We start from the raw sequence: 13386 nt of genomic DNA on the forward strand, positions 1-13386 counted from the left end.
TATATATATATATATATATATATATCCAAGAGATATCCATATATATATATATATATATATATATATATATATATATGCAAGAATATGTGATGGACTGAATATAAACAATAAATGTCTACTTTTTAAATAACAAATACATGTATTACATGACAAGTAATATGGAATATGCTCAAACATCCTGCAGTGTAATGCAAATTTTAACTATAAAAAGTTTTAGGGGCAAGAGAGATGACTCGGTAGTTAAGAACACTTGTTGCTCTTGCAAAAGACCCAGACAGACTCTGTTCAGAACCTCAACATGGCTTAACACAAACAGCTATATCTCCAATTCCAGGAGATTCAATGCCCTTTTCTGGCTTCTATGGGCACTGACACGCATGTAGTAAACAGATATGTATATAGGCAAAGTACCCACACTCATAAAATTAAATATATGTAATATATATATATATATATATATATATATATGATATTTTGTCTGTATCTGTGCTATTGCCTGCAGAGGCCAGAAAAAGACACCAGATTGTCTGGAACTGGCATTATGGATGTTTTTATGCTGCACATTGGTGCAATGAATTGAATCCAGGTTCTCTGGAAGACAGGAAGTACTCTTAACTTTTAAGGAATATCTCCAGCCCTATAAAAAATATTCCAACAAAATGAAGTTACGATTTGAGCAAACTGAAGATTGTTCATGCTCAAGAAAATCTGTATGTTAAATGGAAGCAAAGTGTTCATTATTTTACCTTTGGAAAGGAAGTATGTCCTTTTTAGAAACCAAAAGGCCAGTGATAGGTTTTCTTGTATTGCTATTATAACAGAGCTGTAAGTAAGATTTAGAGCTCCACTATCAGATCAACCTGGGTTTGAGTATCATCTCAGCTGCCTGCTAGTACTATGTCTCTTGACTTCTTTTATTCATAAAATAAGATTGATAGTCATATTCCCTTTATGAGTTATTGCAAAAATGAGGTAAGAAAAAATACACAAAACACTGAACCAGCAGTAAGTGCTCTACAAATGCAATGACTCTTCCTTTGATGTACAAAGTACAATGGGTAGAACCCAGGATTGTCTGAATTACATAACTTGGCCTGTATTTTATAACACTGTGTTCTTCTCTCCCCGCCCTCGCCCATAATAGACTCAGAGACATATTGCGTGTTTCAAGACAAGAAGTATAGAGTGGGTGAGAAATGGCATCCCTACCTGGAACCATATGGACTGGTTTACTGTGTGAACTGCATCTGCTCAGAGGTACTACATTGCTTTATGACATGAGATTTCTTTCTTCACTCCTTAGCACATGGGGAGGTTAATCAATGCTCATTTGGCCAGATAGCCTAGGTGATTACAGTCATAAGAAATATTGTTAAGCACTCAGGTGACATGGCACATGAGGTACAGGTAGGAGAATCAGTAACACGTGATAAAAAAAATTCTTGATTAGATAGCAAATTCAAGGTCCACATTAAAGAAAGGGGCACAGGGGATAGAGGCTAGATTGGAAAGAGTATCTCTCCTGATTTATTTTCTGTTAAAGTTTGGTTTGTTTTCCTTAAGATCTGTAAATATTTACTATAAATTTCTATGAGCTTTTAGGCTAATTATATAGGACATAATAGGAGAAAGTAGGAGAATCAGATAGTAGAAAAATTGATCTTTTTTTTCTAGATGATAGTAGAAGCAACCCCAGGTGTGGCAACAAATATTATCTCCAAACATGGTTATTTCCTTGAATTGAAACCACAGCATTAAGCCTATTGGGAAGGAAAGCCTCATCATCGTCTTTAAGAACTGAGAATTCTGAATGCATAGTATGAACTAGTTTCTTAAGGCTGCATGTAACTCCTTTTCTGTGGCTAGCTAGAGCAGACAGTCATTGAAGCTTGTTCTTTTTGCCATTTGAACAGATCTTTGGACTCTCCAAATTTTTATCTTGTATAAGGCATCTTCCATCTATTATAAGAGCAGGAGGTATCCAGGGCTTGTGGAGTTTTAACTTTGCAGTAGACTAATTTTCAGATTCTAAAGGAAGCCACCTATAGTACATGGTATGTTGGGTAATTTACCTATAACCTCTGTGAGGGTCCTTCAATTTCCTCTTTCAAACAGGATAGCTTAGTGTCAGGTAGCAGGCCTGTGGATTTCAGCATCCAGGAAGCCGAGTCAAAAGGATTATGAATTTGAGTCTACCTGTCTCAAAACAAGACATAATGATATTACTTATTTCATATGTTGTGCTGAGAATTAAATACACTAATTCATCTAAAACAATGTATGAGTAATCAATGTTAATGTGTACTGCCATCATTATCATTACAGTTATCAGTGCTCTTATTCATCTCTAGAATGTAGAAATAAATTCAGTATACAGCATTAAGGATTGAGTTTTCTTCTCAACCAGGAACCATGCTTTCTGATGTGCGTCTGAAAGCTCTTCTTCAGATGCTACTACCTGGCCCTGAGGAATGTGGTGCATTAAGAGCCTCTCTACTATTTCCAAATGCAGTATTATAAAACTTTATTCTAAAATGCACATGAGAAAAAATAATTGTAGTAAGGTGATTCCAGTCTGCATAAAAGAAGCCTGCCTCTTTAAATGGCTAGGGCTTGTATTAAATAGAGAATCTGGGGGCTGATTAACTGCCTGGTATGGCATTATTTTGTCAGATTCTTGACTCAGTACATTGGAGATGGACAGCTAGCCCTTGGGGGCTGAGGCTTTGAAGTCCACAAGGCAGTGAAAATGTTAACATGATCCCGATGCCAACAGCTCACACACTAGGCATATTCTTTCTCTGTGCACTTCACCACCCTTTACCCTGTAACAGCCTGACAGATGCAAGTCACCCTCCCTTCAGATGAATTATGGATGGGATATGTAAATGTAAATGTAAAATGCATTTCCAAAGCTTTCTTTGTTCTAGCAATGAGTGAGAGCTGTCAGAGTTGGGGATCATGTATCACTAAGTCATACAGGGACCAAGTTGCCTCATCCAGACATACTAGCTGATCAGCTCAATTTCTAGTTCTTGCTTGTTCTCGGAAACCAATGTTGACTGAAAAGGGAAATGAGGAGAGGAGTCATGAAGCCTAAGGAACCAAGGCAAAGCTGAATGCAAGGACTCACATGCCAGGGATGTCTCTGTACAGGGCTGGGAAGCAGCTCTCGAGGGACCTGTTACTCACCACCCTTTCTCTTCTATGGCATCAGGCAGGTGGTTATGAAATCAGAATAGGCTCTTGGAAAATCCATGTAGCTAGAACTGGGAAGGGTAGAAATATCACAGAGAGTTCTATGGGAGGCCAGAGGAAGTCTCCCATATTTATTATTCAATATAGGAGGCCTGAAACCTGGGTCTACGTTGAACCCAGCCTCATAAAAGGTGTGCTGATATGCTTCCAATCAACCCAGCAGAGGTGCTAGGAGTTGGAAAAGGATTAAAAAAAAAAACAATAAAAAGAAAGCTGATTGCATTCAGACTCTTGGGAATACATTATTCACTGTCTGGGTGAGTCCCTGCATGACTGTTTCCCAAACTGGCATAATCCCAGTGACCTTTGAAAGACATATTTTTTTCTCTCACTCCCTTTGCCTTCTCTTTTTCAGAATGGGAATGTGCTTTGCAGCCGTGTCAGATGTCCAAGTCTTCATTGCCTTTCACCCGTGCATATTCCTCATCTGTGTTGCCCCCGCTGCCCAGGTAATCCAGTTTGCCTCTGTTTCTCCAATCTGTGACTTTCTGTTTTCTGTCTTTGCCTGATCCAACTAATCTTTCTAAACTCCCCCAGAAGTTAAACTTCCAGTCAGAAATAAAATTAGAACATTTTAGACAACTTAAACTGGCCCCCTAAATACACTTTATAGCCCAAATGGGACGCATTCTAGGTTCTAATATGTTATTGTGTACCCGGTAACAGATTTTCATTGGGCTTTTAATCATTTGAAAGGGAATGAAAGGGGAGAAATGAATTATAACTATAAACAGCCTCTTCCTGCCATGGGCAGTAGGTAACAGGGGAGTTGTGGCACGTGTCCTATACAATTAGTTCTGGAATTGCATCGGAGCATAGCTTCAAAATGATGAGGAGCAGTTCATAAATCAAAGGAACTGAACCAGTAAGGTTTATGACAGTATAAAGCTGCCTGCCTGCCGAACAGTCACCTCCTCCACACTACACAGTTGTTATTAGGTACACATTGTTAAGGGCAAGTCTGGGGATAACCAGCTAGAAACCTTTTCACAATGTTGTTAGGAAGCCTGATTTCAGTGTATGGTAAGGGCGTTTTCCTGAAGTAGAGGTCTCCTCAATTACACTTTCTTTTGATGTGACTAGGGCCTGGTTCCTGCACCAGAGTCTTAGAACCATGGAGAGATTCACTAATAGTCTTGAGATCTGCAAAGTGAAAGCCTTGCTACCCTCTAGTTCTATTCATTGTGCTGAGGAAGGAAACCGATGAGACGAAGGTTCCTGAGTAGACTGTAGGGAGTCAGAGAACTCTTCAAAATTAATTGCAGGTTTTAGATTTACTGCGTACAGAAGTAAATTCCTTTATAAATAATCCATTGCTTTATTGATATTCCTCTATAAAGTACACCCTCATGTCCTAGTAAATACATTCCAATAAACAAAGACATTAATTTTCTCGTGACAAAATATCGCATGCAGATCGAAAGTTGATGATGATAGTATATGCATCAAGACATGAGGAAATGACCAATCTGAAAGTTGGTTTTCAGGGTAAATTCCTACAAAAGCATGCTGGTTTGAAATTGTTCATTTGCTTCTCCTTGGATTGTAAGAAGCATTGGTAAATGAGAGAGAACAGTATTTCTGATCCTTTCTTTAGTATGCCAAATAGCCTATCAAATCACTATAAAATATCTCCAAGGCATATCACAAAGTGGTCTAATGTCATAAGAACTTATCTAAACAAAAGCTTCATAAATTGTGGGTCAATGGTAGAAAACGATTATTAACAAAACAATGGTAAATAGGGGCTAGCAGTTATTCTAACAGAAGAGGAAAATGTCAAGAGAATTGATTTCAAAAATTCCAGAGGGATAAAAGGTGAAAAAAATGACTTGAAAAGCTAATTTTATAGTGCATAGAAACCGTTTTTCCTTTCCTTGCTCTTGCAGTTTGCATCTAAAAAAGTTAATATTTCTTCTTCATTATGCAAAGTCTTTCTGTGAATAGTTGTTCCTAAATTCTCTAACCCTTATATGCAAAATTTATGAGGTTGTTGCCATTCTCTAATGCTAATTTGGCTGGGTATAAAATTTTAGGATGCTCAATTTCTCTCAGCAACTTTGAAGTTATTTCTAAATGGCTTCCTGGCTTCTTCTGTTTATGGATAAAATTGAACTATTTGATTATAGTTCTGTTGTAGGTCCTTTTATTTCCTTCATTTTGAAAGATTACCTCTTTTACTTTGATGAATAAATTGAGATGTGTTTATGTATAATTTATATTTCCTTAGCCTTCTTGGTATGATTCCTTTTTGTTGTTGTTGTTGTTGTTGTTGCTGTTTGTTGACAAATTTTTTCTAAATAACCCTGGCTGTCCTGCAACTAACTCACTATGTAGACGAGGCTGGCCTCAAAGTCATAAAGATCTTCCTGCCTGTGCCTGTCAAGTACTAGGGTTAAAGGTGAGTGCCACTGTGCCCAACAGTATGATTGTTATTCAGATTTTTTTCAGCCTAAGGACTGAGAAATATGTTTGTCATTTATCAGTTTTATAAAAATAATCATCCCTATATCTTGTTTCTCATTGTTGGAACACCTCCCCCCATTCTTCATTTATTTTTTGAGATAAAGTTTCATATATCCCACACTAGCCTTAAACTCCTAATCCTTCTGCCTCAGCCTTCCTGGTGCTATAAAACTGTCTTTGATGTAAACATTTGCACCTCATTTAATTTGTCCTCTGTGCCTCCTAATGTCTCCTTTACTTTTTTCATTGCACATATTTCCCACAATGATACTTCATCAATTCTATTCTCTAGTTTATAAATTCCTTTCAGACATATTATTTGGACAATCTGTTAGGTTTTGTTTACTTATCTTATTTTCTTCCAAGTTTTCAAACTATATTTAAAAATATTGACATGTTATTTTAAAATCTGGGTTATAATTTCTTGGGGTTGATTCTCTTTCTGTTTTGTTGTTTTAAGTATTTGAAATGTTCTTATACTACATTCTAAGTAGAAATATTTGTGTTTTTTCAGATGTAAATTCTAGCCTTTCTGTAGTTTCTTGAAATCTTTTCTTAGTTATGAATTTTTCTTATTTTTCTAGATATTGCTTAAAAGCTATTCTCCTTTAAATTTTATCTTGAACAAGATCTTTTTTCCTTCATGAATGGTTATTTCAGTCCTTTTTGCACATTTAGCTCTAACCTAGGATTTTGGTACTTGGTACCTCCTACCTTGATGGAAACTTTTGTTTCAATGTAGAGTGTTATTATTTCATAATGTTCTTGAAATAGGACCTCAACTACAACTGCCAACCTTGGGTAATCAGTGTATTTTAGGAGAACAACACAGTGTGGGCAGGATTATATTAGAGCCTTTTTAGATGTAAAACATGTGACCTTGGCCCTCAGCCATGTCAATCATTTGTATTGTTATGACAATAAATGTGGGAAAACCCAAATTAACTGAAAAGGAAAAAAACATGATTTATTTTGGCTCACCTTTTCTGAGGTTTCAGTACGGGGTCATTTGGCTGTGTTGCTTTTGGTCATATGAAGTTGAGAGAGAGAGAGAGAGAGAGAGAGAGAGAGAGAGAGAGAGAGAGAGAGAGAGAGAGAAGCAAAGAGCTAAGGGAGGGAGGGAGATCAAGGTCTCGCTATTTCCTTCAAGGAAATGCCCCTTTTTCTAAAGGTTCTTCTCCATCTTAATAGTGCAACATATTCACTAATGTTACCAGCCTTTCAGGGATACCAAACCCTAATACCAGCTTCACACAGAAGCCATTTTCAGACTGTAATTCTACTTTAGCTAATGTCACCTATCTGTATGTTGTTCCAGTTGCCAGCTGACCACTTGATTTAGCACTCAATAATTACTGTACTCTTGTACATCTGATTCTACAAACTATTTTACCTTATTCCTATGGGGTTTTTTTACATTTAAATTCTTATTTTATTTTATTTAGTTTCACATCATCCTTGTTCTTCATTTGGGAAGAACCAAGGGATTTTTCATGAGTTCTCCTCTGCCATATCGGACTAGAGTGCAAGCAGTTAACTTTTCTTTCTATTAAACAAAACAAAAGTAAATGGTTTAAACCATAACAGAAAAGAATGGGTTTGATAAAAGTTTTGCTATGTAGCTGTTGATCTCAGTTCTACTATATAGACATTTTAGTCTCTTGACTGAATATTTCTAGAAATAAACATCCCACCCATGTAAGATGGAGTGTCATATTCCTCCTATGAGACAGGACAGTAAATTTGATGGCACCTCTATATTATTTTCACTTCAGTGATTATTAGGCATGAAGAAACTCATGCCTTCAGAGCCACAGAAATGTTTGATCAAAGAAAAAGCACCACAACTAAAAATTACTATATAATCCAGCTATACCATCTCTAGGCATATATTCTATTGCTCTATTCACAATATCTAGGAAATAGAATCAACCTATGCATCCATCTGCAGGAGAAATGATAATGGAAAAGTGGTACATATATATAATGGAATTTTGTTCACACATAAAGGAAAACAAAATTGTAGAGTATGCAGGACGCTTGATGGAAGCAAAAGATACTACAGTGAGTGAAGTAACCCAGACTCAGAAAGTTAAATGCCATATTTTCTCTTTCATATGTGTATCATAGCTACTGATGTTGTATATGCATATCTACATAATGTAAGTAAATATAGATGAATGAAAACTAGAAATGGCCCCATGATAGTGGGGAGGAGAGGCTTCTAGGGAGAGCAGTGGGGATGGTTATACCATATATGTGATATAAAAATAGTAGGGGGGGGCTGGTGAGATGGCTCAGTGGGTAAGAGCACCCGACTGCACTTCCGAAGGTCCAGAGTTCAAATCCCAGCAACCACATGGTGGCTCACAACCATCCGTAACGAGATCTGGCGCCCTCTTCTGGAGTGTCTGAAGACAGCTACAGTGTACTTACATATAATAAATAAATAAATATTTAAAAAAAAATAGTAGGGGAAGTAATACTGGGACCAAGGATGCAAGTGGGGGAGGAGACAAAATGATATGGGAGAGGACTAAGAAGGAAGTTGTCCAACCAAAACTATGTATGAAAATGACACAGGGAAATCTGTTATTTTGTATGCCAGTTTTTTAAAAATATTTTTTATTATGTATTTTCCTCAATTACATTTCCAATGCTATCCCAAAAGTCCCCCATACCCTCCCCCCCCACTTCCCTACCCACCATTCCCATTTTTTGGCCCTGGTGTTCCCCTGTACTGGGGCATATAAAGTTTGTGTGTCCAATGGGCCTCTCTTTCCAGTGATGGCCAACTAGGCCATCTTTTGTTGTATGCCAGTTTTAAAAAGAAAATTATACTTAAAAGCTATATTTATTGATAGAAAGAGAGAGGGGAGGGAGAAAGAATAAGAATAAATGAGTTCCATAGACTGAAAACATATAAGCTCTATATCTTAGACAGTGATTTTTTCCATAATGGCAAACAGCACTGTGAAGTACAAGGGAGCACTCATTTTGGTAATGGCAAGCTTAGAGGAAGGGTTCTAAGTGTCATGCTTTAAAAAAGATAGAGGGAGCCAGGTGGTGGTGGCACACGCCTTTAATCCCAGCACTTGGGAGGCAGAGGCAGGTGGATGTCTGAGTTCGAGGCCAGCCTGGCCAGCCAGTGAGTTCCAGGACAGCCGGGGCAATACAGAGAAACCCTGTCTCAAAAAACCAAAAAAAAAAAAAAAAAAAAAAAAAAAGATAGAGGGATTGTGTATTTCCAGTTGTTTCGTTGATCCCATACCTTTTGTTAGAGACCATTTACTCTCAAATTTCCCAAAGGTCTTACCTGTGTGTGGCTGTGTCCTGTAGCTCCTGCAAAAGATATATATCAGAGTATGCAAACTGCTTTTCCAGAATTTCCAGTAAAAAAGAAAAAAAATAAATACTGATTGCCATGAAGCACAGATAATCAGTGTTTTCTTCTTTTGATCACATACCACAGGCTTCTACTTGGCCCAAAGAAGCTGCTGCTACACAAAGGCTGGGGAAAGTTTAAACCGCTAGGAGTCATGGGTGTCATTGATCCTGTCCTCATCCCTAAGTAGGACTGACTGTATGTGGTCCTTGAGAAGCCTGTAGCAATGCATTTCCCTATCTTCTCTATTAGAGTAAAAATGTAGTAAGGAAAGGATAGGGAACAAAATCTTTCCCTTGGCTTTTATACATAATTTTTGTCACTCAAAGAAGAACTTACTGAACGGGACCCTAAACCATGATTTTTTTATCTAAGAATTCCTAATGTTTATTCCATGAGAGTTTGCTATTCAGAATTAATAAATTTGTGTTCCCTTGGAGGTGTTCCAGCATTCCTAGGTTGTTAAAGAGTTGTTATAAAATGGCCAAAATAGCTGATTTGATCTGGTTACTGGCTGCCTAATCCACACTGTTTTCTTTCTGCTAGGTGTGAAGAAGTTTGGCTCTTTGACATGATTTTATTAGGGATAGAGACATAGTGGTATTACCTCCCTCAATCCTGATCTTTGTAATTTCTGGTGGGGCAATAAGTCTTTCCTAGTGAAGCACTGTTTTCGTAAGGGGAAGGCTAGAAACTCTATATCATGTCTTTTACCAATAGCTGAGTTGTGGATAAACTTGCAAACACAGATATTTCTGCTATAAGACAATAGTGTAACTCTGAAAAACTTCAGTTTCTGTCAAGTTGTACATTGAAAAATTGCAGAGCATTTGAGAAAAATCAAGATTAGAGAAAACAACTCATGAGTTATGAAATCTATAACTGGAATACTGATAAAGCAATATACTAATAAATACAAGTGGAACTTAAAGGGCTTCTTACATTTTCAATTAAGCAATATTACAAAAATAGAATCTTTAGCATATAAAATGGTGACAGTGTCCTACATTGGGGATAAGGAAGGTCTGAGGCTGCCAAGTTCTGCACAAGAGAACAACCCACACAATTATAAGCACCTTAAAAATTATGTGTCACCAAATCAGAGACAAGACAAAGGAAGAGTGTTTGGGAACAAGATTATAGACCTTCATGGCTTGTTGGTGCAACTCAGTCAATGTATTTGGCAATGAATTTCTGTCACTTGGTAGTGCAAAATCTTATGTACAAATGAAGGAAATGTCTCCTTTGCACTAATCTGTTATTCCGTCCCATAATCAGCTTCTAAACGCTGACACCATTGCATACACTAGCAAGATTTTGCTGAAAGGACCCAAATATAGCTGTCTCTTGTGAGACGATGCCGGGGCCTAGCAAACACAGGAGTGGATGTTCACAGTCAGCTATTGGATGTATCACAGGGCTCCCAATGGAGAAGCTAGAGAAAGTACCCAAGGAGCTAAAGGGATCTGCAACCCTATTGTTGGAACAACATGATGTACTAACCAGAACCCTGGAGCTCTTATTCAACATACATATATACAGATTTACTTTGTATAAATCCATACTCCAGCAGAAAGCACTATGTAAGATGAGGTAGATATAGGCTCCTTGGCTTTTGACACTATAGAGGAAGGAGAACAAATCCCTTGACCACTATGCACCCATCTTTACATATTTTAATACTAACTACATGCATTTTGTTTCTTTGCTCCCATCCCATACATTTAATCAAATGGCTGTGCCTTTGACTTCCAGCTTTAATAGCAACAAAAGAAGAAAGCCTCTTTTGCTCCTTTTAGTTCTGTTTGTTTGTACAATAATGCAAGGAGATAAGAGGGATTTTATTTATTTAGTTATTTATTTATTTATGTTGTAATAAAATTCACACAACATAAAAATTATCATTCAAAAGCATGCAATTCAGTAATATTAAGAACATTTATAATGTTGGGAAGCCTTAAACACATTACACAGTTACTTGTCATCTCCCTAACCCTCAGCTGCCATCAAGAACTAATCTACTTTATGAATCTGTGGCTGTGAGTATTCTGGAGTTCCCAGTAATGAATTCATTCAGGAAGGGGACTGACTTATGGCTTCTTTCACTTAGCATGTTTTCAAATCTTGGGCTATGTTATAGTATGTGTCAACGGTTCAGTACTTTTTTTATGGATGAATAACATCATGGTCATACTACTCGTTTTAGTCACTGTTCTGTTGCTGTGAAGACACAGCATAACCAATCATTTAATTAGGAACTTGCTTATGGTTTCAGTCCATTATCATTGTGACAGGGAGCATGGTGGGCACACATGGTGCTAGAGCTGAGAGTGATTTCCTGGTCTGAAGTTGGTTGGGGGGGCAGGGAAATGGAAAGGGACAGAAAAAGATAAAAGACACTTGCCTGGTGGCATTAGATTTGAAGCTTCAAAGCCTACCTCAGCAACATTCGTGCTCCAACAAGCATACACCTACTCCAACAAGGAAACACCTCCTAATCTTTCTAAACACTTCACCACTAAGGACTAAGCATGCCAATAAATGAGCCAATGGGGGCCATTAGCTTTCAATCCAGCATATCACACGTGTTTATCATTTCATCAGTTGGTGTTCATGTCAGTTCTTTCCTCTATTTGCCTGTTGTCAGCAATCTACTATGAGTATTTGGCTACAAGACTTTGTGTGGCACGTGTTTTTGGTTCTTTTGGGTAGATAAATAGAAGTACAATTTTCAGATGAGTTCAAAATAATTCTAGATCCACTTTCAAATTTTTAGACTTCCTTGTTCTTGTTTGTTTGTTTTTCTTTAATTATGGTGTGTGTGTGTGTGTGGTGTATGTTCATGTATATATATGTGTGAGGGAGTGCATTGTACCTTTTTGCTTACACACAATAAAGGATGAAGTTTGAAGTTGAATGATTTCCTTGAGAACTCTCCACCATATATATTGAGGAGAGTCACACACTCGATCCAAAAGTTACTGGGTTGACTCATTTGGCTCGAGAGTTTACTCCTGGTAGCCCCTCCCTCTTGTCTCTGTTCTAGGATTACAGATGGACCATACCCCTACCCCTATCTGCTTTTTATATGAATTGTAGGGATCTGAAGTCCTGTCTTCATGCTTGTGTGGAAAGCACTTCACTCACTGAGCCTCTCTTCATCTTCTTCAGGCTCATCCCTTTTTTTTTTTTACTCTCAGCTGCTTTGTTATTCTCGCCATTACCTATTTCTGATCATCATTCCTTTTTCCTTGTTTCCTATGTTATGTTTTAGATTCTGCATTCACCTATTATATTTTGTTGAAAAAGCTGATGACCTCTAAACAGCCAATTCAGTTTTTTTCATTTTTTTATTGGGTATATATTTCATTTACATTTCCAATGCTACCACAAAAGTCCCCAACACGCTCCCCCACCCACTCACCCACCCACCCACTCTCACTTCTTGACCCTGTCGTTCCCCTGTACTGGGGCATATAAAGTTGGCACGACCAATGGGCCTCTCTTTCCACTGATGGCCGACTAGACCATCTTCTGATCTTCTGATTCATATGCAGCTAGAGACACGAGCTCGGGGGGGGGGGGTACTGGTTAGTTCATAATGTTGTTCCACTTATAGGGTTGCAGACCCCTTTAGCTCCTTGGGTACTTTCTCTAGCTCCTCCATTGGGGGCCCTGTGATCCATACAATAGCTGACTGTGAGCATCCACTTCTGGGTTTGCTAGGCCCCGGCATTGTCTCACAAGAGACAGCTATATCTGGGTCCTTTTAGCAAAATCTTGCTAGTGTATGCAATGGTGTCAGCGTTTAGAAGCTGATTATGGGATGGATCCCCAGATATGGCAGTCTCTAGATGGTCTATCCTTTCGTCACAGCTCCAAACTTTGTCTCTGTAACTCCTTCCATGGGTGTTTTGTTTCCAATACTAAGAAGGGTCAAAGTGTCCACACTTTGGTCTTCATTCTTCTTGAGTTTCATGTGTTTAGCAAATTGTATTTTATATCTTGGGTATTCTAAGTTTCTAGACTAATATCCACTTATCAGTGAGTACATATTGTGTTAGTTCCTTTGTGATTGGGTTACCTCACCCAGGATGATGCCCTCCAGGTCCATCCATTTGCCTAGGAATTTCATAAATTCATTCTTTTTAATAGCTGAGTAGTACTCCATTGTGTAAATGTACCACATTTTCTGTATCCATTCCTCTGTTGAGGGCCATCTGGGTTCTTTCCAGCTTCTGGCTATTATAAATAAGGCTGCCAATTCAGTTTTTTCC

The 13386-nt window shown here is 37.9% G+C and overlaps 1 protein-coding gene across 3 annotated transcripts in view; it reads left to right on the forward strand.

The window, feature by feature from the left end:
* The window catches only part of Chrdl1 (chordin like 1), a 107332-nt gene that overhangs the window by 22810 nt on the left and 71136 nt on the right, over positions 1-13386 (forward strand). For all 3 annotated transcript variants that reach the window (XM_029472938.2, XM_085837996.1, XM_021153494.2), the window contains exons 3-4: positions 1145-1257; positions 3614-3707. In XM_029472938.2, coding sequence (XP_029328798.1) covers positions 1145-1257; positions 3614-3707 — 207 coding nt within the window. The remainder of the gene's footprint in view (positions 1-1144; positions 1258-3613; positions 3708-13386) is intronic.

This window comes from Mus caroli, unplaced genomic scaffold, assembly GCF_978045245.1.
Source record: "Mus caroli unplaced genomic scaffold, Mus_caroli_1 scaffold_5, whole genome shotgun sequence".
Classification (NCBI taxonomy): domain Eukaryota; kingdom Metazoa; phylum Chordata; class Mammalia; order Rodentia; family Muridae; genus Mus; species Mus caroli.